The following is a 21,412-nucleotide window of genomic DNA, read 5'->3' as shown; positions in this document are numbered from 1 at the left end:
CTTCCCCGATCCCCTATTTATTTTTGGAACTGGACTTTTAATACTCCACTCATATGAAGAAGTGAGTTGTGCCCAGGAAATACCATCTACATTTTTTGTTAGTCTTTAAGGTGCTGCTATAGATTATCCATTGTTTTTTAAGTTTTTTCAGTTACAAACTAATGTGGCTACTGCTCTGAAGGTTTCTCTGTGTTCCCATTCCTGATATCTGATTTGTGTCTACTCATCACCTAGAGCAGTGGTCCCCAACCATTTGAGGTTGCCGGGTGCCAGGGGACGTGGCCGTTCGCCCGCCGGGCGCCAGAGGGCAGGGACACTTGCGCGCCTAGGGGCGGGGCCCATCCCCATAACCGTGTACCCAGGGGCGGGGCCCCCCCCATGTGCCGCATGCCCGGGGCTGGTGCCCCCTCCAAGGGCTGCATACCTGGGGCTGGTGGCCACCCCCAAGCACTGCACACCCGGAGCGTGGGCGGCCAAGTCGCTGCGCGCCCGGGGCCAGCCCCTGTCCCCCCAAGCGCCGTGCGCCCGGGGCTGGCGCTCCCCCATGGCGCTCCCACCGTGTTGGGGACCACTGGATTAGACTCTAACCCCCATTTAAGGCCACCAGGAACCAGTTCAGGGTGGCCAATCCGCGGTGCTCCGGGGCCGGCACTCACCATGCGCCATGAGCCCAGGGCCGGCTCCGGCACCATGCATGAGCCACGTGCCTGGGGCCAGGCGAGTCCCAAGGTCTTGGCGGGTGCACACAAATGCCCCCGCGGGCACCATGGGACCCGCGGGCACCGTGTTGGGGACCACTGACCTAGAGCCTCCATTTTAAACCCCTTCAGTACATCACTGATAATCTACAACTTATTCTGGATAATGATCCTTCCCTCTCATAGGCTTTGGGAAATAGGCCAGTCCTTGCCTACAGACAACCCTGAAGCAAATTCTTTCCATCCGGCACATACCATACCTCAGACACACTCACCCAGGAACCTATTCCTGAAATAAACCCAGTTGTCAACTCCACACATCTATACAAGTAACACCATCACAGGCCTTAACCACAAAAGCCACAATATCAGAGGCTCATATAACAGTGCATCCTCTAATGTGATATATGCCATCAAGTGCCAATAATGCCCCTCCGCTATGTATACTGGTCAAACTGGACAGTCTCTCTGACAAAGGATTAAAGGACATAAGTCAGATAAACCTTGCACCCCAATCCCTTACTCCCAGTCATAAAACAAATCCCTGCACCCCCACCCTAAGTCACAACCCCTTCCCAGACCCTGCACTCCCTCCTGCACTCCTCCTCCAGTTTAGAATCCATACTCCCTCCAGGACCCTGCATCTCCTACTACACCCTAGTCCTGTGCTCCAGGTCATAACCTCCTCCTTTACCCAACCTCCATCCCAGACTCTGTGCCTCCTCCATTAGTATCATGGAAAACTGCACCAATGACTACTTTCAAAATTCTTGGAGTGTCCCCCCAATCAAAAATTATTGCCTACTCCTGATTTAAGCAATGGGAAACCATCAGTCCTTTGTCTACAGCTGGCCCTCAAAACTACTTGACCCATCCTAACAGGATACAAAGAACTCTCAAAATCCAGGCCAGAGTAAAGATCAACACTGACTCAAAGCTTTTTGCCTGATATAAGAAAAGCTGTTTAGGGTAAGAATTTGCATGTAACAAGTGTTTTAGGATGTGTCTTCACAGTGCCCTAAACTCGAAATAAGATATGCAATTTGAGAAAATTGCATATCTCATCTCGAATCTATTTCAAAGTAGCTTATTTTGAAATTTGGCGAGTCTACACATTGCCAAATTTCTCCCTCATGCAAGAAGATGGCGAAATAGCACGTCTGTTATTTTGAAAAATATTCAAAATAATGGGTGGCTTGTGTAAATGCAGGGTAGTTATTTTGGGATACCTCTGGTATCCTGAAATAGCTTTGCAGTGTAGATGTACCTTCAGGCTATGTCTACACTGGCAGCTTCTTGCATAAGAACAGCCGTTCTTGTGCAAAAACTTGCCTGTGGTCTGCACTGCACGAGTGTTCTTGAGCAAGTAAATTTACAGTATAGTGTTGTAAAACAGGGCTTCTTCCAGAAGAGTTATTCCTCTCCCCACAAGGAATAAGCCCTCTTGCACAAGAGCTCTTCCACAGGAGGGCAGTATAGACAGGCAATATGAATTTCTTGCACAAGAAGCCCCTATTGTTAAAATGGCCATCAGAGCTTTCTTGCGCAAGAGAGTGTCCACACTGCCATGGATGCTCTTGTGCAAAAGCACATGGCAGTGTGGACACGTTCTTGTGGAAGATTTTTTGCACAAGAACTCTTCCGCAAAAGAGTTCTTGCGCAAGAAGCCACCAGTGTAGATGTAGCCTTAGTGTATTAGAACTAGCTAAGCACTTCTTGTTCATTTTAATTTAGTAACTACTTTCAACTGACTGTTTTCATTTGCAACCACTTAAATCCTACTTTTGTACTTAATAAAAACACTTTTGTTTATTATCAAGCTCAGTGTGAGTAATTGTTACTTGAAGAGAGAGCAAACATTGATAAAGTGGGAGGATCTTATGAACTATGGATTTATTTGGTGTTTTGGTCCATTTTGGGGGTTAATTTCTTGGTGCTAAGCCCCCCGCCCCTCCAAGAGCTGAACTGGTTCAGTGTCTGTGTGGCCCTGGAGGTGGTGGTTACCCCAACTCTGTGTCTTGTCTGAGGGAGACCAGAGGATCTGGCCCAGCAGAGAAGGGTGGAGAGGAGCTCCAGAAAGCAGGCAGGTGGGCATCAGTGGCATAACGGGACTTCTGTGATTCAAGTATCCTAGTGGAGCTACTAGAATTAATGATGACTATATTGACTACTAGTTGATTAAGGCAATGTACCCTCCAGGATGTACTTCCCAGATCAGTACAGATCCAGTTCACATTATTCACCTTCTGATTTCACTGAGAAGTCTTCTATTTCCTGGAGCTGCAAGAAAATCCTGCAATGGCTTTTGTACCTGGCCTAGGGATTTAATAACACCTCTGCACCATATGTATGAGCAAGTATTTCACAGGATGGGATAGATGAATGAGTAAATGGAATAGCTGGGATTTTACTGATCTTACCCTGGCCATGTTGCAGATACGGAATATCCTGTTGATGATATCTTCATCAATGTCTGCTGAAATAAACTCCACCTGGATTGGGCCATAACAACAGGATGTTTTCTCTGGCCAGTACTGCATGCAGAGCTAGTCAAAGTGCAAGAGAAACAGAAAGCAGTTAACGTACAGGCTAGGAAAGTTTTCTCTCGCTCTTCTAAGCCCATACCCAGTTCCAAGAGCTTTAAACACAGCATTAGTGATGATAACTATTCAGACGAGAACTCCCTTCATTTCCATGAAAGGGATCCTTTGGTAAGGCCTGGCTGTGTGTGAGTGTGAGTGTGAGTGTGAGAGAGAGAGAGAGAGAGAGGAGAGAGAGACTGAATCAAATTTTGGATACAATAAAGTGGCTGACAAAGTTTCTGCCAGGTTATAGATTTAAAAGGAATTTGAATAGAGTAGTGTGTGTGAGTGAATTTAATGTGAAACACAGAGGTTTTGTGTTTTGAGTTAATTAGGAAACGCTCAATACCAAGAAGATTAATCTTGGTTCAAGCCAAGTGGAACATGTTACTCTATCAAGCAACTTTTTTATATTCTGAGTTCACTAAGCACAAGGGAGGGGGCAAGCCAAATTGCTCTAAAAATGTACACATCCCAGCTCTCAAATTAAACCACAACTGAACCTGTCATGTATTTTGTTTTTTAAAAGTTAGGCTAATTTAAAGAAAAACACACCATTTCACTTGATGGTTTTGGCTGAATTCAGAAGTGCCAAAATATTGCAAGACCCACTACAATAAGGATGTCTATGTAGTGCCAAAAATCTTGTAAGAAATCCCATTAGAACATCTTTACTGAGAAGATATTTAGCTACGGTTTTAAACTAGGAAAGTTTTGAGAAATCTGCAGTAACTATTACAATGTCGGGAGGCTCCTTTGAATTGCAACTCAACTTCCAGGTTCAAGCATCACTACCTGCAGTCCTGGAGTATGTGTATGCATACTATATCAGACTTGAGCTCTCATTATCCTGTCATGCACAGGGAACCTTTGTATTTGTTGCTGTTGTTTGTAAGAGGCAAAGGCAAGCTAGGATTTAGATATGCCATTTCTCATTTGAAGGCTGATGCTCTTCCATCTTCATACTTTCAAATGGGCTCTGGGTTCTTCTCCAGAAGCATTTGTTCTAGTGGCCAGCCAGATTTGGGGTGAACAAATGGTTCAGGAAGCAAAACTCAGGACCCAAAAAGTTCTCCTTTTCCCTACAGTACAAAGTGGGTTTTCATAAAGCAAGGTCTCAGAAGTCAATACATTCCCAATTGTACAATTTTTGCATTTGAGTTCTCAGATCAGCCATTTACATCCCCATTATGTCTGATAACCTATTCGTACACATCAATATGGGGTTTGTGTGCCACTGCACAAGCAGAGGTAGACATACAAATACATCAACAAAACTATGGACAGAATTACAGCTCTCTCTTTTTGAAAAACATGCCTGTATAGTGTGATTAAATATATAATGATATATAAATGATAAATTATATGCAACTTGAAAACTGCCATTGGTCCCTTGGTCTAGTAGTGTCTTTTTTGGCACTTGTCCATGACTTAGTTTAGCAGACATCAGACTTCAGAACAGAATTATTTTCACTTTATAATTAATCACAAATCTCCTTCTCCACTTCTTTTCCTTAAAGTGTAACAAGGAAAAGCAAAGTAACATATGGCATTGTTGGTGAAAGGTGGCAGTAAAAATACTGGTGCTCTGATACAGGGGGAATTTAATTTGTCTAGACTCTCAGGCTACGTCTAGACTGGCATGATTTTCCACAAATGCTTTTAACGGAAAAGTTTTCCGTTAAAAGCATTTGCGGAAAAGAGCGTCTATATTTTTCTTCCGCAAAAAGCACTTTTTGCGGAAAAGCGTCCGTGCCAATCTAGACGCACTTTTCCGCAAAAATGCCCCCATAGCCATTTTCGCAATCGGGGCTTTTTTGCGCAAAACATATCTGAGCTGTCTACACTGGCCTTTTTGCGCAAAAGCTTTGCACAAAAGGGACTTTTGCCCGAATGGAAACAGCATAGTATTTCCGCAAGAAGCACTGATTTCAGACAGTAGGAAGTCAGTGTTCTTGCGGAAATTCAAGTGGCCAGTGTAGACAGCCGGCAAGTTTTTCCGCAAAAGCAGCTGCTTTTGTGGAAAAACTTGCCAGTCTAGACACAGCCTTCGAGAAATGCAGAGAGGAAGGGGCAAGAAAGGAGGACCCATGTTTCGAATGGAGAAGATAGGACGATCAACTGGTTACCTGAAGTGTTTGTACACTAATGCGAGAAGCCTGGGCACCAAACAGGAAGAACTGGAGGCCCTGGCCCAGACCAAGAAATATGATTTAATTGGGATAACAGAGACTTGGTGGGATGACTCGCATGACTGGAGTGCTGTCATGGAAGGGTATAGACTGTTCAGGAACAACAGGCAGGGGAGAAAAGGAGGAGGAGTTGCACTATATGTAAGAGAGCACTATGATTGCTCTGAACTCCAGTATAAAGAGGGAGAAAAACCTGTTGAGAGTCTATGGATTAAGTTTAAAGGAGCAAACAACAGCAGTGATGTGGTTGGTGTTTGCTACAGGCCGAATCAGGTGGATGAGGTAGATGAGGCTTTCTTCGGACAACTGAGCGAAGCTTCCAGATCGCAGGCCCTGGTTCTTATGGGGGACTTTAATCACCCTGACATCTGTTGGGAAACCTATACGGCAGTACACAGGCAATCCAGGAAGTTTTTGGAGAATGTTGGGGATAACTTCTTGACACAGGTGCTGAAGGATCCAACCAGGGGCCATGTGCAGCTTGACCTTCTGCTCACAAACAGGGAGGAACTAAGAGGGGTAGTGGAGGTGGGTGACAACCTGGGAAGCAGTGATCATGAGATGGTAGATTTCAGGATCCTGACCAAAGGAAGAAAAGAGAGTAGTAAAATACACACCTTGGACTTCAAAAAAGCAGATTTTGACTCCCTCAGAGATCTGATGGGCAGAATCCCCTGGGATGTTAACATGAAGGGGAAAGGAGTCCAGGACAGCTGGCAGTATTTTCAAGAAGCCTTATTGAAGGCACAGAAAGAAACCATCCCGACGCGTAGCAAGAGAGGCAAACATGGTAGGAGACCGGATTGGCTTACAGGGAAATCCTTGGTGAACTTAAGCACAAAAAGGAAGCTTACAAAGAGTGGAAACTTGGACAAATGACCAGGGAGGAGTTTAAAGGTATAGCTCGAGAATGCCAGGGGGTTATCAGGAAGGCGAAAGCGCAAATGGAATTGCGACTGGCTAAGGATGTGAAGGATAACAAGAAAGGTTTCTACAGGCATGTTAACAAGAAGAAGGTGATCAGAGAGGGTGTGTGGCCCCTAAAGGATGAAGGAGGTAACCTAGTGACAGATGATGTGGGGAAAGCTGAAGTACTCAGTGCTTTCTTTGCCTCTGTATTCACGGACAAGGTTGGCTCCTGGACTTCTGCACCAAGTGACGCAAGATGGGATGAAGATGGACAGCCCGTGGTGGGTTGGAACTATTTAAAAAAGCTAAATGTACATAAATCCATGGGTCCGGACTTAGTGCATCCGAGGGTACTGAGGGAGTTGGTAAATGTCATTGTGGAGCCTTTGGCTATTATCTTTGAAAAGTCATGGAGATCGGGAGAAATCCCGGATGACTGGAAAAAGGCAAATGTAGTGCCCATCTTCAAAAAAGGGAAGAAGGATGATCCAGGGAACTATAGGCCAGTCAGTCTTACCTCGGTTCCTGGAAAAATCATGGAAGGGATCCTTAAGGAATCCATATTGAGGCACTTGGATGAGAGGAAAGTGATTAGGAATAGTCAGCATGGATTCACAAAGGGCAAGTCATGCCTGACCAATCTGATTAGCTTCTATGATGAGGTAACTGGCTCGGTGGACATGGGGAAGTCAGTGGATGTTATATACCTTGACTTTAGCAAGGCTTTTGATACGGTTTCCCACAATATTCTTGCCAGCAAGTTAAGGGATTGTGGATTGGATAAATGGACGGTAAGATGGATAGAAAGATGGCTAGAAGGCCGGGCCCAGCGGGTAGTGATCAGTGGCTCGATGTCAGGATGGCGGTCGGTTTCTAGCAGAGTGCCCCAAGGTTCGGTTCTAGGACCAGTTTTGTTCAATATCTTTATTAATGATCTGGATGAGGGGATGGATTGTACCCTCAGCAAGTTTGCGGATGACACTAAGCTGCGGGGAGAGGTAGATACGCTTAAGGGCAGAGATAGGGTAGAATGACTTAGAGAAATTGGAGGATTGGGCCACAAGAAATATGATGAGGTTCAACAAGGACAAGTGTGGAGTCCTGCACTTGGGACAGAAGAATCCCAAGCATAGTTACAAGCTGGGGACCAACCGGTTAAGTAGTAGTTCTGCAGAAACGGACCTGGGGGTTACAGTGGATGAGAAGCTAGATATGAGTCAACAGTGTGCCCTTGTAGCCAAGAAGGCTAATGGCATATCAGGTTGCATTAAGAGGAGCATTGCCAGCAGATCCAGAGATGTCATCATTCCCCTTTATTCGGCTTTGGTGAGGCCGCATCTGGAGTATTGTGTCCAGTTCTGGGCCCCCCACTACAAAAAGGTTGTGGACGCATTGGAGAGGGTCCAGCGGAGGGCAACCAAAATGATTAGGGGGCTGGAGCATGATTAGGGGGCTGGACTTATGAGGAGAGGCTGAGGGACTTGGGTCTGTTTAGTCTGCAGAAGCGAAGAGTGAGGGAGGATTTGATAGCAGCCTTCAACTTCCTGAAGGGAGGTTCCAAAGAGGATGGAGAGAGGCTGTTCTCAGTAGTGACAGATGGCAGAACAAGGAGCAATGGTCTCAAGTTGTGGTGGGAGAGGTCCAGGTTGGATATTAGGAAAAACTATTTCACTAGGAGGGTGGTGAAGCACTGGAATGGGTTACCTAGGGAAGGAGTGGAGTCTCCATCCCTAGAGGTGTTTAAGTCTCGGCTTGACAAAGCCCTGGCCGGGTTGATTTAGTTGGAATTGGTCCTGCCTAGAGCAGGGGGCTGGATTTGATGACCTTCTGAGGTCTCTTCCAGTTCTATGATTCTATGCATCTACCACCTTCTGTGACAGCTTCCCAATGACACGAGAGCTGCTACTGTACAGGACCCCAGGACGACCTGCAGGGGGAACACATTGCCTGCCTATCTGCCATGTAGTGGTCTCTAGACTGGAAGGACCGGGGAAGTTGGACACCGACCTGGAGGAGTGCCATGCTGACAGGAACTGCTCTGCACCATCTGACAGGAGCTGTCTCAGGAGACTGGAATATGTGCATGGCATTCACCGTTGCTGCCGACCAACTGGTTGCTGCCATTGAGCAGTCCAACAGCCACACTCCTGCCCCCGTTCCCCTGTCTTCTCCCCCTAAGCCACGCCATGACTGTTGAGGGCCCCACACAAAGGGCAGTGGGACCACCTGAGGCAGGCGTCAGTCCCAACTCCATCCCTGAGCTTCTCCTCCCCCTCCCCGATTCTTTCCCCAGTCCCTCCCCAGTTATATTTACCCCAAATAAAAAACAGTTTATTCTTTCAAAACAAAAAGTCTGGTTTATTGTATCTGCAGGTGAGGGGGGAAGGAGGACAGAGGAAGGGAGAAATAGGGGAGGAAAGGCACAGACGGGCAATGCAGAAGCCCCTTGTAGGGAGGTCCAGGAGAGAGTGTCACAGGTGTTCTTGTCAAAAGCGTTCCCTCAGGGCCTACCAGATGCACAGAGCCCCCTGATGGGTCTGCTGTTGAATTGTTCCTTGGTGGGGTCCAGGTGTCCTGTATAGGGCTTCATTAGCCAGGGGAGCAAAGTGTAGGCTGAGTCCTCCATGATGTAGTTGGGGAAAAATGCGCTGGCGAGCATCCTCTGGAACAGGCTGGAGTTCCTGAAGATGCAGGCTTCGTGCACATTGCCTGACCACCCAATGTTAACGTCGGTGACGAAGCCTCGGTGGTCCACAAAGGCCTGCAGCACCACTGAAAAGTACCCCTTGTGGTTGATGTAATCAGAGGCCCAGTGGTTGGGGGCCCAGATGAGGATGTGTGTGCCATCAAGGGGCCCCTCTACAGTTGGGGAAGCTAATGGTGGCAAAGCCAGCAACAATGGGGTCCATGTTTCCCAGTATGACAATCCTGCACAGCAGGATGGCATTAATGGCCCTCACCACCTGTGAGAGGATTCAGAGAATCACTGCTTTGCCAGAGCCCTCGGGAGTCCCCCGAGCCAATCCCTTTCCCACAGCAGGAGCAACCTCAACTTACTCCATCCCCAGCAGCGCTTTGCAAAGTCAGGACTGAAAAACCTCCAGGGAGGGAGAGTCCACCCCTCTCTTTCCTAGGGAACCCCATTCCTGTGGTTAATCACCAGCCTGGGAAAATAGCATGAGAGCACCAAACCTGCATGAGCACGGCCCCAATGGGCGATCCCCCACCCGAACTGGTTCCCACAGATCGGTAGCTATCCAGTGTGGTGAGCTTTCAAACAGTGATGGTGACATGCTTCTGGAGGGGGATGGCAGGTCACGTGGGTGTTCCATTGCCTGGGGGCAGGGGTGAGCCATTCGCAGAGCTCTAGAAAGGTGTCCTTCTGCATGCGGAAGTTCTGGAGCCACTGCCGGTCATCCCGCCACTCCATGACGATCTGGTCCCACCAGTTGGTACTGGTGTCCTGTCACCAGAAATGACGGTGCACAGTGTGCAGAGGAGGGTAGGAGGGCTTATGCTGCGTGAGCAACTCATGGAGAGAGGTGAGGTGCCCCACAGGGAACTGTGGTTCCTGTTCCTGCAGTGCCACGTGGGCAGTCTGCAGTAACTGCACCAGGACATGCAGCAGCAGGTCTAAGAGCCAGCAAGTGCTTTGCAGCAGATGTGCTGTCATGTCCACAAGGGCAAGCAGAGCAGGTAGTGAGATGAGCTCAAGGATGCAGGCAAAGGCGAAGAGTTTGAGACACAGCTATAGAGGGGGGATGAGCCTCAGATAGCCTCAGACAGCAGCTCCAGGAAGTGATTGCTGTCCTGATGCCCTGCCCAGAGTGCTTCCAGAGGGCTTTAAGTGCAATTCAGGCTCCAATCATTGTAGATGCGGTATTTTTATACAGATCTGCGCTATTTCAGTGGGCATTTGTAGTGTGTTCACACTACTTTGAAATAGCTATTTCAGGAGTTTTTATCCCAAAATAGCTTATTTCGAAATAAGCACGTCCTGTAGACATACCTAAATGTAAAATATCAAGGAACAGATTTTGTATATCCAGAGACTGTGCAGGACTATGTCTTTCCAGTTTTCTGGGCAACCAACACAATTAAATGCTACTTTGGATTCATACCCAGGACACAAAAGCATGTTTGATGAATCAGATAAAAGATAACTAATAGGGAACCAGGGAACCTAGCAAAATAGTCTCGAAGCCTTGGAAAACTGTTCACAGAAACAGCTTGATCTTTAGAAAGGCTGAACAGGAGACACCTTAATACAGAAGGGGAGCAGAAGAGAATCAGATTCCACATCATTCATTCCACTTGGCAAATCCCCCTGATGCGAATGTGATTGGGTTTTCCATTAGACTAATAAAGGGCATCATAACTGTTGCCTTCAAGGGGGAAATATTTTGAAGAGAATGAGGAGCAGATGAATTAAGTTATAAAGTGCCAATGCCTTAGGGGACCTTCTGCTCTTTAACAAGAACTACAGTGGGTAAAGTAGCAATATCATACAGCACATTTCCTGCACAATATGTGACCGCCCACTCCTTTCTTATGCGACCCACCATGACACTGACTGACTGCAAACACCAGTGCAGTTGGAAGCATAACCAGGCTTCATCTTTCAAGCCCTAATACTCAAAAGCTTCTCATCCACTGTAATCCCCAGTTCCTTTTCTGCAGAACTTCTGCTTAGCCAATCGGTCCCCAACCTATAGCAGTGCTCGAGATTTTTCCATCTAAAGTGCAGGACTCTGCACTTGTCCTCATTGAACTTCATCAGATTTCTTTTGGCCCAATCCTCCAGTTTGTCCAGTTCACGCTGAACCCTACCTCTACCCTCTAGGGTGTCTCTCTCTACTCCTAGCTTAGTGTCATCTGTAAACTTGCTGAGGGTGCAATCCATCCCGAACAAAACCGGCTCCAGAGCTGACTCTTGGAGTATTTCACTCGATATTAACCAACCTATGAAGAACAATGGGGAAAGGCTTTTCTGAACCACAAAGTTAAGTTTGAGTTTTGGGACCAAGGGGTAGAAATACCCTAAAAGTGTGGCAGGACACAAGCCAAACCATGGCCCTGCTCTTGTGCCACTCCCTGAGGCCCTGATTCCACCGTTCCTTCTCCCTAAACACACCCTGTCTTTCCCCTGAGGCCTGCTCCCATGCCACCTCTTCCCCCAAACACTCTGCTCTTGCATGCTCCTCTTCCCCTCCACTGCTTAGGCTCTGACACATCCGATGCTTCTCCCAATATTCATCCTTATGGCCGGTATAAAGTGCCCTCCCACTTTAAAAAAGTGTGTGTGAAGGAGCCTGGCCTTTCTGGCACTCTTGGTTTTAAGCGAACATTTACTCTGGATTATACTTACATTTGTTCAACCATTCCTATCGAGTTTTCCTTCTGCTCACAACTTTTCTGTCTATCTTGAATAGCAGCTGGAGATACCCGAAGCTCCTTTGATCTGTGAATAAGGGCTATTAGACAGAGCTTAATTATTTCTACCTACCTGTGCAGCATCCATTTCATTCAACATCACTATGGAGGAGCAGTTGTAATCAAACACGAGCCTCCAGAAATCTGGTACAGTGTTGGGTAAAGGGTGCTGGGTAACAATAAAGGCAGCAGGTTGCTTGTGGCTCTAAGAAAAGAATACAATTAGTTAAAAAATCCACTTTTATTCAGATGATTATTAAACCCAGGAGTTGAAGGCTATACAATCTGAGCCATTTAACTAGATTATACAAATCACACATTCTCTTCCTTGTTATCACTGTGCAATGAATGAAGGTCTCATAATAGGACCCTTTTGCTCCCAATGAACACATTTCATTAGAGAAGTGTCACAAGAAAAGAAATTATCCAAATAAATTATTTATATTTCAGGAGTCTGCAAACAATAACAATATTAATTAAAATGAAGAAAGAAAATTGCTGGTAACAGAATTTTTCTTTTTTTTTTAAATCTTGTTGCAGTAGATGCTAGAGACCAGTCTGTGTGCTATCCCTCATGCTGATTGTGTTTCGCAGGAGAAGAGAACTAAAGAGTTGAACCATTCAGCTTTGAGAGCAGCCTCTTAGGGCTGGAACGGGGAGGCAGTGTTCAGAGTTCTGGCCCCTGGAGCGCTCTTCCCGATTCTACTCTGACATCTGTACAAGTCATAAGAACATAAGAATGGCCATATTGGGTCAGACCAAAGGTCCATCTAGCCCAGTATCCTGTGAGGCGAGGGACACCATTCCGTACCCATCCTGGCTAATAGCCATTAATGGACTTAATTTATCCAGTTCTCTTTTAAACCCTGTTAATGTCCTAGCCTTCACAACCTCCTCAGGCAAGGAGTTCCACAGGTTGACTGTGCGCTGTGTGAAGAACTTCCTTTTATTTATTTTAAACCTGCTGCCCATTAATTTAGTGGCCTCTTGTTCTTATATTATGGGAACAAGTAAATAAGGGTATGTCTACACTACCCCGCTAGTTCGAACTAGCGGGGTAATGTATGCATACCGAACTTGCTAATGAAGCCCGGGAAATTCAAATCCCGGGCTTCATTAGCAAGTTCGGTATGCATACATTACCCCGCTAGTTCGAACTAGCGGGGTAGTGTAGACATACCCTAACTTTTCCTTAGTCACTTAGGCTGTGTCTACACTGCACCCCTTTTCCGGAAAAGGGATGCAGATTAGACACTTTGGAATAGCAAAATCCATGGGGGATTTAAATATCCCCCGCGGTATTTGCATTAACATGGCTGCTGCTTTTTTCCGGCTTGGGGATAAGCCGGAGAAAAGCGCCAGTCTAGACGTGATTCTCCGGAAAATAAAGCCTTTTCCAGAGGATTTCTTATTCCTACTTGAAAGTGCTGTGAGTGTAGGCACTCAGGGCACTCCAAGCCAGGAATGCTTTGCTGTCCCTCATCGAGTTAGACAAATGAGCGGGGAACCCCTGAGAACTGTCTGTCTGGGGTGGGGGTTGGGTCACTTTAAGCACAGCCCTTGGCTAGCCTGAGACAGCAGCTCCACACTCTCAGTCCTAACCTGATGCCCTGTCCGCACTGCTTCTGGCCAGCCTTAACCTCGGTTCAGGGTCCACTCAACGTGGACATGCTAGTTCGAATTAGCAAAATGCTAATTCAAACTAGTTTTTAGGTCTAGATGCACTAATTCGAATTAGCTTAGTTCGAATTAACTAATTTGAATTAAGTTAGTTCAAATTAGTGCTGTAGTGTAGACATACCCATAGGGCTCATCTACACTGGCCCCTTTTCCGGAAGGGGCATGTTAATTTCACCTATCGTAGTAGGGAAATCCACGGGGGATTTAAATATCCCCCGCGGCATTTAAATAAAAATGTCCGCCGCTTTTTTCTGGCTTTTAAAAAAGCCGGAAAAGAGCGTCTACACTGGCCCCGATCCTCCGGAAAAAGCGCCCTTTTCCGGAGGCTCTTATTCCTACTTCAAAGTAAGATGGATAGAAAGCTGGCTAGACTGTTGGGCCCAATGGGTAGTGGCTCAATGTCAGGTTGGTGGTGGGTTTCTAGCAGAGTGCCTCAAGGATCAGTTCTAGGACTGGTTTTGTTCAACATCTTTATTAATGACTTGAATGAGGAGATGGATTGCATTCTCAACAAGTTTGCAAATATTACTAAGCTAGGGGGAGAGGTAGATATGCTGGAGGGTAGGAATAGGGTTCAGAGTGACCTAGAGAGATTAAAGGATTGAGCTAAAAGAAATCTGATGAGGTTCAAGAAGGACAAGTGTAGAGTCCTGCACTTGGGATGGAAGAATCCCAAACATTGTTACAGGCTGGGGACCGACTGGCTAAGTAGCAGTTCAGCAGAAAAGGCCCTGGGGATTACAGTGGATAAGAAGCTGGATATGAGTCAACAGTGTTCTCTTGTAGCCAAGAAGGCTAATGGCATATTAGGTTGCATTAGGAGGAGCATTGCCAGAAGATCTAGAGAAGTGATTATTCCCCTTTATTCGTCTCTGGTGAGGCCACATCTGGAGTAGTGTGTCCAGTTCTGGTCCCCCCACTACAGAAAGGATGTGAACACATTGGAGAGAGTCCAGTGGAGGGCAACCAAAATGATTTGGGGGCTGGAGCATATAATCTATGAGGAGAGCCTGGGGAGTTTTGGGTTTGTTTAGTCTGCAGAAGAGAAGAGTGAGGGGGGATTTGATAGCAGCCTTCAACTTCCTGAAGGGAGGTTTAAATATACCTTGCCACTATAGGCGCTGGTTACAAAACTTTCCCCAGAATTACAATACACAGATTTTAGGGGGAAGGTCACTACCACCATCAAGTGATTTTTATCCCTAAAATTGGGGGTGAACACTTCAACCCACCCCCAAAAAAGAGCTTGTAAAAAGAAAAGAAAGAGAGAGAGAGCGTGAGCGAGAGAGAGAAACAAGCTGCAGTCTCTACTAGCTGACCTCTCAGTCTTGGGCATGGAGACACACACAGATAGGCAGACCACCTGTACTTTCCAGGACATGAGAATCAAATAATAAAGTGATTTTTATTACAAAACAAAAGATATTCCTGATAAAGCATACTTGGTTGCTACATGTTACAGAGCAATTAAGGAAAACAAATGAAAAACACAGAGAAAATCTCTGGGAATAATGCTTAGATGGTAAATGGGGAGAGGAGGTATAGATTCACACAGAGCAGTTCAAACCAAATGGCAAAATAAAGAAAAATACCCTGATCATGACTAGATTCACTTTATTTACAGTACTCACAATCTTCTCTTTGTTCAGTCCACTTCCATGCCTCAAATTCCTTGGAGGCATGGTAGTCCTCCTCCTCCTCCTCAACAACCATGGGCTCAATGCCCATTGGTGTCCGATGCCTCCCTCACTATTTCCTTCCATCTTTCCCTGTCCAGTGCGGAGTGGCTTAGTTTCTGTAGACTAGCTCCACACCGATCTACTATATCATCTACCCATTCTCTGTGGAGACTGCCTCTCCTATTCCATTATGCCAAATACCAGGGTCTTACATTTTCACTCGTTGTTCATTCTACAGACATGCCCGAATAGCTGTAACTTCCACTGTATAACCTTCTGCAGTAGGTTCTCTTTCAGCTGTATCTTCTTATATAATTCCTTATTGGTGACCTGCATCCATCCTATTCTCAGGATCTTTCTATAAATGACTCCTCTTGAACGCCAATATCCTTCTCTTTGAATCTTTCATTATCACCCATGTCTCACATACATACAAAATGCTGCTAAATACATACATTTTCAAGACGCTCAGCTTCGTTCCTAGGCTAATCACTTTTCTTTTCCAGATCTTATCCATCACCTTCAAACTCACTCTTGCTTTCGCTATTCTAGTTGCTATTTCCTTCTTATAGTCTAGATTATATGTCATGTTGCTCCCCAAATACGTGAACTTCTCTACGTTCTCTAGTTTGATCCCATCTACATTGATCTTCCTTCCTATTTCCTTATCTCCAAATACCATTGTCTTCATTTTATCAATATTGATAATCAGTCCATACTGCTTCCCTTCCTCATTTAGCATCTGCACTGTTCTCGCCACTTTCTCTACATCTTCCTCGATGATAACTCTATCATCCGCGACCCTCAAGTTATTAATTCCCATTCCATGCACCAATATCCCTTCTACTTCTTCCTTGAACTTGTCCATCGCTATCTCTAGGTGTGTGATGAAGATGCTCAGCAATATCGGATCTCTTTGTCTTGTACCTCTACTTGTTCCCAACTCTCCACATGTTCTCACCACTGCCTCCGCATTATCGTTGATATCCTTCAACAACTATATCAGTCTGCTATCCACTCTGTATGACTCCAACACTGCCCAAGTCACTTCTGATCTATACTGTCAAATGCCTTCTGAAAATTGATGAAGCAATAGTAGATATTCTTGTTCTTTTGCCGAGCTTTCTCCACTATCAATTTTAGTGCCAATATCTGCTGTATGGTACTTCTGTCTTTCCTGAATCCCGCTTGCTCATCCGCTAGATGTTCTTCTATCTCAATCTCTCTGTCAGTATTATCATCAGCATCTTGCCTAGGTGACTTGTCAAGGCAATCATTCTGTAGTTCTGGAATGCCAACGTGTTTCATTCTGTGTGTCTCAAGTCCAGGTTTAACTCTCCCACACAAAGAAAGCAGGAAAGGTACCGTATATAATTCAAATTCTAGCACTCTGTTTTGATTGGTTCTCCCAGCTGCCTAGCCAGCCTAGCCAACACCTCTGCTAGCTACCTACTTTGTCACTGGGTGCTGGTTAGCACACCTCCTATCCAGTACACCATTATTCCAATTCTTTGATTATTCTTCTCTCCCATTTGGAGGAAAGTTGCTTTGAACTGGTGATAATGCACTGAGCACACGGGAACTCGGGAGGAAATATAACAATGGAGGCACTTGCAACGAACACATGTGGGAACTGACTGATGAGAGAAGTAAAAAAGAGAAGTATCACGTGAGATCACATGACCTGTGGACCCTGCCTCAGAGCAAGGCAGGCAGTCTGTCAAGCTTCACAATCACTGCAAAGCTCGAGGGATTCACATAAAGCAGGGGTGTCCAAACTTTTTTCAAAGAGGGCCAGATTTGATGAAGTGAACATGCATGAGGGCCGACCATTTTGCCTGACATTCTTTGAACCATTAAAATTAAATGCAAATTAACTATTTTATGCAAAGGTTATTGCAAACGGCATACTTTTCATTTTGTCACATGGATGACAAATCTAAACAGGTGTTAAATCACTCTGCCTTTCATATCTGAAGGCCAGATGAAAAAAAAAATCCAGGAAGCTGAAATATATGTCAGGAACATTGTAAAGTACATTAAATATTATTGGTAATAAAGGTTGTCTGTCAACTTTTAAGTTCAAAAAATATGAACAGGAACATAACACCAAGTATACATGTTGTGTCCAAATATATTTATAACTGATTTAGACCAACTGACATTAACTGAGATTTTACAATGTATTCATCTCAATACATATGGATTCGTTGGGGGCCATAAAAGATAGATATTGCCAAGTTACCTGGGGGGGCCGTATTAAACCGGAACACGGGCCGCAATTGGCCCGCGGGCCGGACTTTGGACATGCCTGACATAGGAAGATGGAATGGATTGGCTATTCTGAGTGTGATGCTAGCACACCAGATGCCAGCTTTTTCTGAACAGTAGCAAATTCATTGCTGGACAGCCATCTATTTCACCTGTCTGATGGTATGGTTAATATAGGGATTAGACTGTGTTTAGACTTTATGAAAAGCTGATAAATTGCTGAATGTACTTATCTCACCGATAATCTCTTTATCCCATGCTATAAGATTTAAGTTTTTGCCTCACAACTATAAACAATGTGTACACTGAAACTGTCAGCCTATCAGGAGAGACCATCTCCTGCTCATTAAGAGGGCTATTAAAACTAAATGGGCCATTATAGGACATCACAATGCAAAGACTATGTAGGTGGCATCATCCCTTCATACCCACAAAGATGCCACCTGCAAAAGGGTGACATCAGGGTGAATTTTGGGATAAAGAAATTAAAGGGGAAGAAGGAAATTTAAAACTGGTGAACAAGAACTTTTTTTTATTTTATGTGGCTGTTTGGACTATGATAGAACAACTTCAGACAGTGCGAAACTAGGATCTATGATGTGTTCATCACTCTGAACAATAAGCTAGTTGCAAAAAAGGAATCCGACTCCAAGGGTTCATTTTCCCCAGGAAAAGCATTAGGAATTCTGGGGCTATGTCTACACTACACGTTTTTGCTGCAGAAAATACACTAATAAGGGACTCATTAGGATGAGTTGCGATGTTATTAGCATATTTTCTGCCAATTCTTTTTGTGCAAGGAGTTTTTGTGCAAAAAGAAGCGGTGTAGCCACTTCCATTTTGCACAAAACTCCCCTTTTGTGCAAGATCCTTATGCCGCTCCAGGAGGGGAACTTGTGCATAATGGGGTTTTTGCGCAAAAAGCAGAGTAGCCACTTCCATTTTGCTCAAAAACCCCTTGCGCAAAAAGAAACAGCAGAAAATATGCTAATGATATTGCAACTCATGCTGTTGAGTCCCTCATTAGCATAGTTTTTGCTGCAAAAACTCGCCGTGTAGAAAAAGCCTGGATGTTTCAGGCTGTGTATTTCCCAAGACCACTGACTTGTTCTCTTTGTAAAATGGTAAATAAAGAAGGGCAAAAACATCAGATGAATGGATTAACTTCAATGGCAGATGAAGCCATTTGTTGATATGAAACAATGAATTAGCATAAAAGGTGCTATAGACATGCAAGATGATGTTATGTTTTAGGTGTTGGTTTAGGCGGGAGTCCAGACAACTGGAAACTAGAGAAAAACCCATTGTGGTTTTGCAGATTTGCCAAAGTACAAAACAAAACACAATCTCTTATAATAATTAAAGACAGCAAATATGCAAGGAAAATGTCACACATTGTGGGAAAAATAGTGAAATTCTGCCAGGAACTAATTATCTAATTAACTCTTGGAAAGACAGGAGCAACATTATACAAAGCAAAAAAAAAACCTCCCTTCCCCCAACTAACTCCCTATGTTGTTTGGAAGAAATGATAACTCATCACCTTATGTCAGATTTACAAATACTCTGATAGCAATATCCTTTCCAGAGACCTCTGCCCAAAGGCCTCTGGGTAACTTAGCAAATGGGAAACATCACCATCATTTAGAATAAAAAACTGGCCTGTCCAACTAATTTCTACTGTGAAAACAAACGTTGTGCATGTGTGTGTGTGTGAGAGAGAAACAGACCAGATTTCATTTCAACACAACACATGCTTAGGCTCTGAAATGTTGTGTACATCTGACACCCTTCTCAACATTCTGAAATCTGTAGGCTCCGATCAAAGGGCTGTTGGACTCCTGTTTCATTGCAACCTTCCTTCCCTTCCCATCTATCTATCTCTTCATGAGACTTTTCTTCCATGCACCCAGTTTTTTCTTCCATGAACCCAGACTTTTCTTCCATGCACCTATGGTCATCAAAGATCTCTGCCAATAAAGGAAAGATAGCAACCCAGTCTTACAAACTATTAAAGGATATAAAATATTTTCAGAACATCACTGATGCTCTTTTGCACATGTATGAACACGCACAGGCCCCTGATTCCTCTGGGTCCCAGAGGTGCTCGGCTTCCTTGTCCAGCCATCTCCTTTCCCCACATCTGCTCCCATTCCCTACCTCTTTCCATCCCAGTGCCACTCCACTCCTTCTCCCAAGCCTCCATCTCTGCCCTGACTCTTTTTACCCTCACTTTACCTCTTCCCACTCATTTCTGATACCTCCCTGGAGCATGCCCCATCCGTGCACCTTCTCCTCCCAGCACCTCCTGCACGCTGCATTGCAGTGAGTGGGAGGTACTGGGAAGAAGGGTCAGGATTTGATCAGTGAGGCTGACAGTGAATGGGAGACACTGGGAGGGAAGAGGAAGTTGACCGTTGGATGGTGCTAAACACACACTAATTGATTTTCCTATGTGAACATGGCACAGCTCTAGTTGCAAGATGGCAGCAAAAGGAGCCCCAAAAAACAAGCATGTCTTGTGTTTCACTGATTTCTCACAAGCATGGAAATAAGCTGAGGCCTAACAAACCTCACACAAATTGAGACTGGTGCCACATTGCTAACAGTGTCTCTAGGTTGTGCTTACATCCATGAGTGCAGCATTGATGTAGTTGCTCGATTCACCATCCACAGAGATAAGGAAAGGGAGGCACCGGTCCAAGGGCAGCACATCCATGCAGCGGTTCTTGTCATGGTTTCTTGGCAAGAGGCCGATGCTGCAGTCTTCTGGCCGAACATGTGGCGTCACAATGTTGAGAGTCTGTAATTGGAGGAGAGGTGCAAGCAAAGCTTCTTAGAGTTTATTTCCAAAACAGTTATCCTTAAATATCAAATGCAGATACTCAGCACACTGTGTAGCCTTTACTTTCTATTTTGAAAGAATCCACAAAGCTGAGATCCAGATGTAAAACTGCTATGGAGCTCTTTTGATGCAAAACTTTAGACTGAACCAATACAGAGCTAGGTTGGGATCATCTACTAAAGCTTGAACCTAAAGCCAAATTTCCCCAGTCTTGGGATGTATTTGAAATCAGGATATTAGTTTGGATCTACCTCTGACTTTGCAATTTCCAAACTCTTAGGTGACCACCATCTAGAACTGGGGACTTATTGTTTTTTAATTAATCAGTCTATTCTAAAACCTCTTCCACTGAACATCAACTTCAGATTTGGCCCCTCAAAAGTTTAGCCCTGATATGGGTATTTTCCTAACATCCTCTGCAGTGGAGACAGATGCAAAGAATTCTCTGCAATGGTCTCGTCTTCCTTGAGTACCCTTTTAATGCTTTTGGCCTCTATTGGCTCTGCTGCACAGTTGGCAAGCTTCCTGCTTTTGATCATCATCTTCCCAATTTGACTACAACTACTCAAGAGACAGATCTTGGGGTCACTGTGGATTGTTCTTTGAAAACATCCACTCAATGTGCATCAACAGTCAAAAAAATAAATAAATAGAATGTTAGGAATCATTTAAAAAGGGATAGAGAATAAGACAAATATCATATTGCCGCTACATAAAACTATGGTACACCCACATCTTGAATACTGCATACAGATGTGGTCGCCTCATCTCAGAAAAAGATATATTGGCATTGGAAAAGATTCAGAAAAGGGCAACAAAAATGATCAGGGATTTGGAACGGGTCCCATATGCAGAGAGATTAAAAAGACTGGGACTTTTCAGCTTAGAAAAGAGGAGACTAAGGGGGGATATGATAGAGGTCTATAACATCATGACTGGTATGGAAAAAGTGAATTAGGAAAAGTTATTTACTTATTCCCACAATATAAGAGCTGGAGGGCGGGGGGTGTCACCAAATGAAATTAATAGGTAGCATGTTTAAAACAAACAAAAGGAAATTTTTCTTCATACAGCGCTCAGTCAACCTGTGGAACACCTTGCCAGAGAATGTGGTGAAGACTAG

The 21,412-nt window shown here is 44.8% G+C and overlaps 1 protein-coding gene across 7 annotated transcripts in view; it reads right to left on the bottom strand.

Annotated features, from left to right (window-relative positions):
* PTPRT (protein tyrosine phosphatase receptor type T) overlaps nt 1-21,412 on the bottom strand; it is a 1,030,325-nt gene that overhangs the window by 12,477 nt on the left and 996,436 nt on the right. For all 7 annotated transcript variants that reach the window (XM_075901349.1, XM_075901354.1, XM_075901347.1 and 4 more), the window contains 3 exons: nt 20,074-20,247; nt 11,888-12,019; nt 3,119-3,244 (listed from right to left, as the gene is read on the bottom strand). In XM_075901349.1, the coding sequence (XP_075757464.1) occupies nt 3,119-3,244; nt 11,888-12,019; nt 20,074-20,247 (432 nt within the window). The remainder of the gene's footprint in view (nt 1-3,118; nt 3,245-11,887; nt 12,020-20,073; nt 20,248-21,412) is intronic.

This window comes from Pelodiscus sinensis, chromosome 18, assembly GCF_049634645.1.
Source record: "Pelodiscus sinensis isolate JC-2024 chromosome 18, ASM4963464v1, whole genome shotgun sequence".
NCBI lineage: Eukaryota > Metazoa > Chordata > Testudines > Trionychidae > Pelodiscus > Pelodiscus sinensis.
This window is presented reverse-complemented; position numbering and strand designations above follow the sequence as displayed.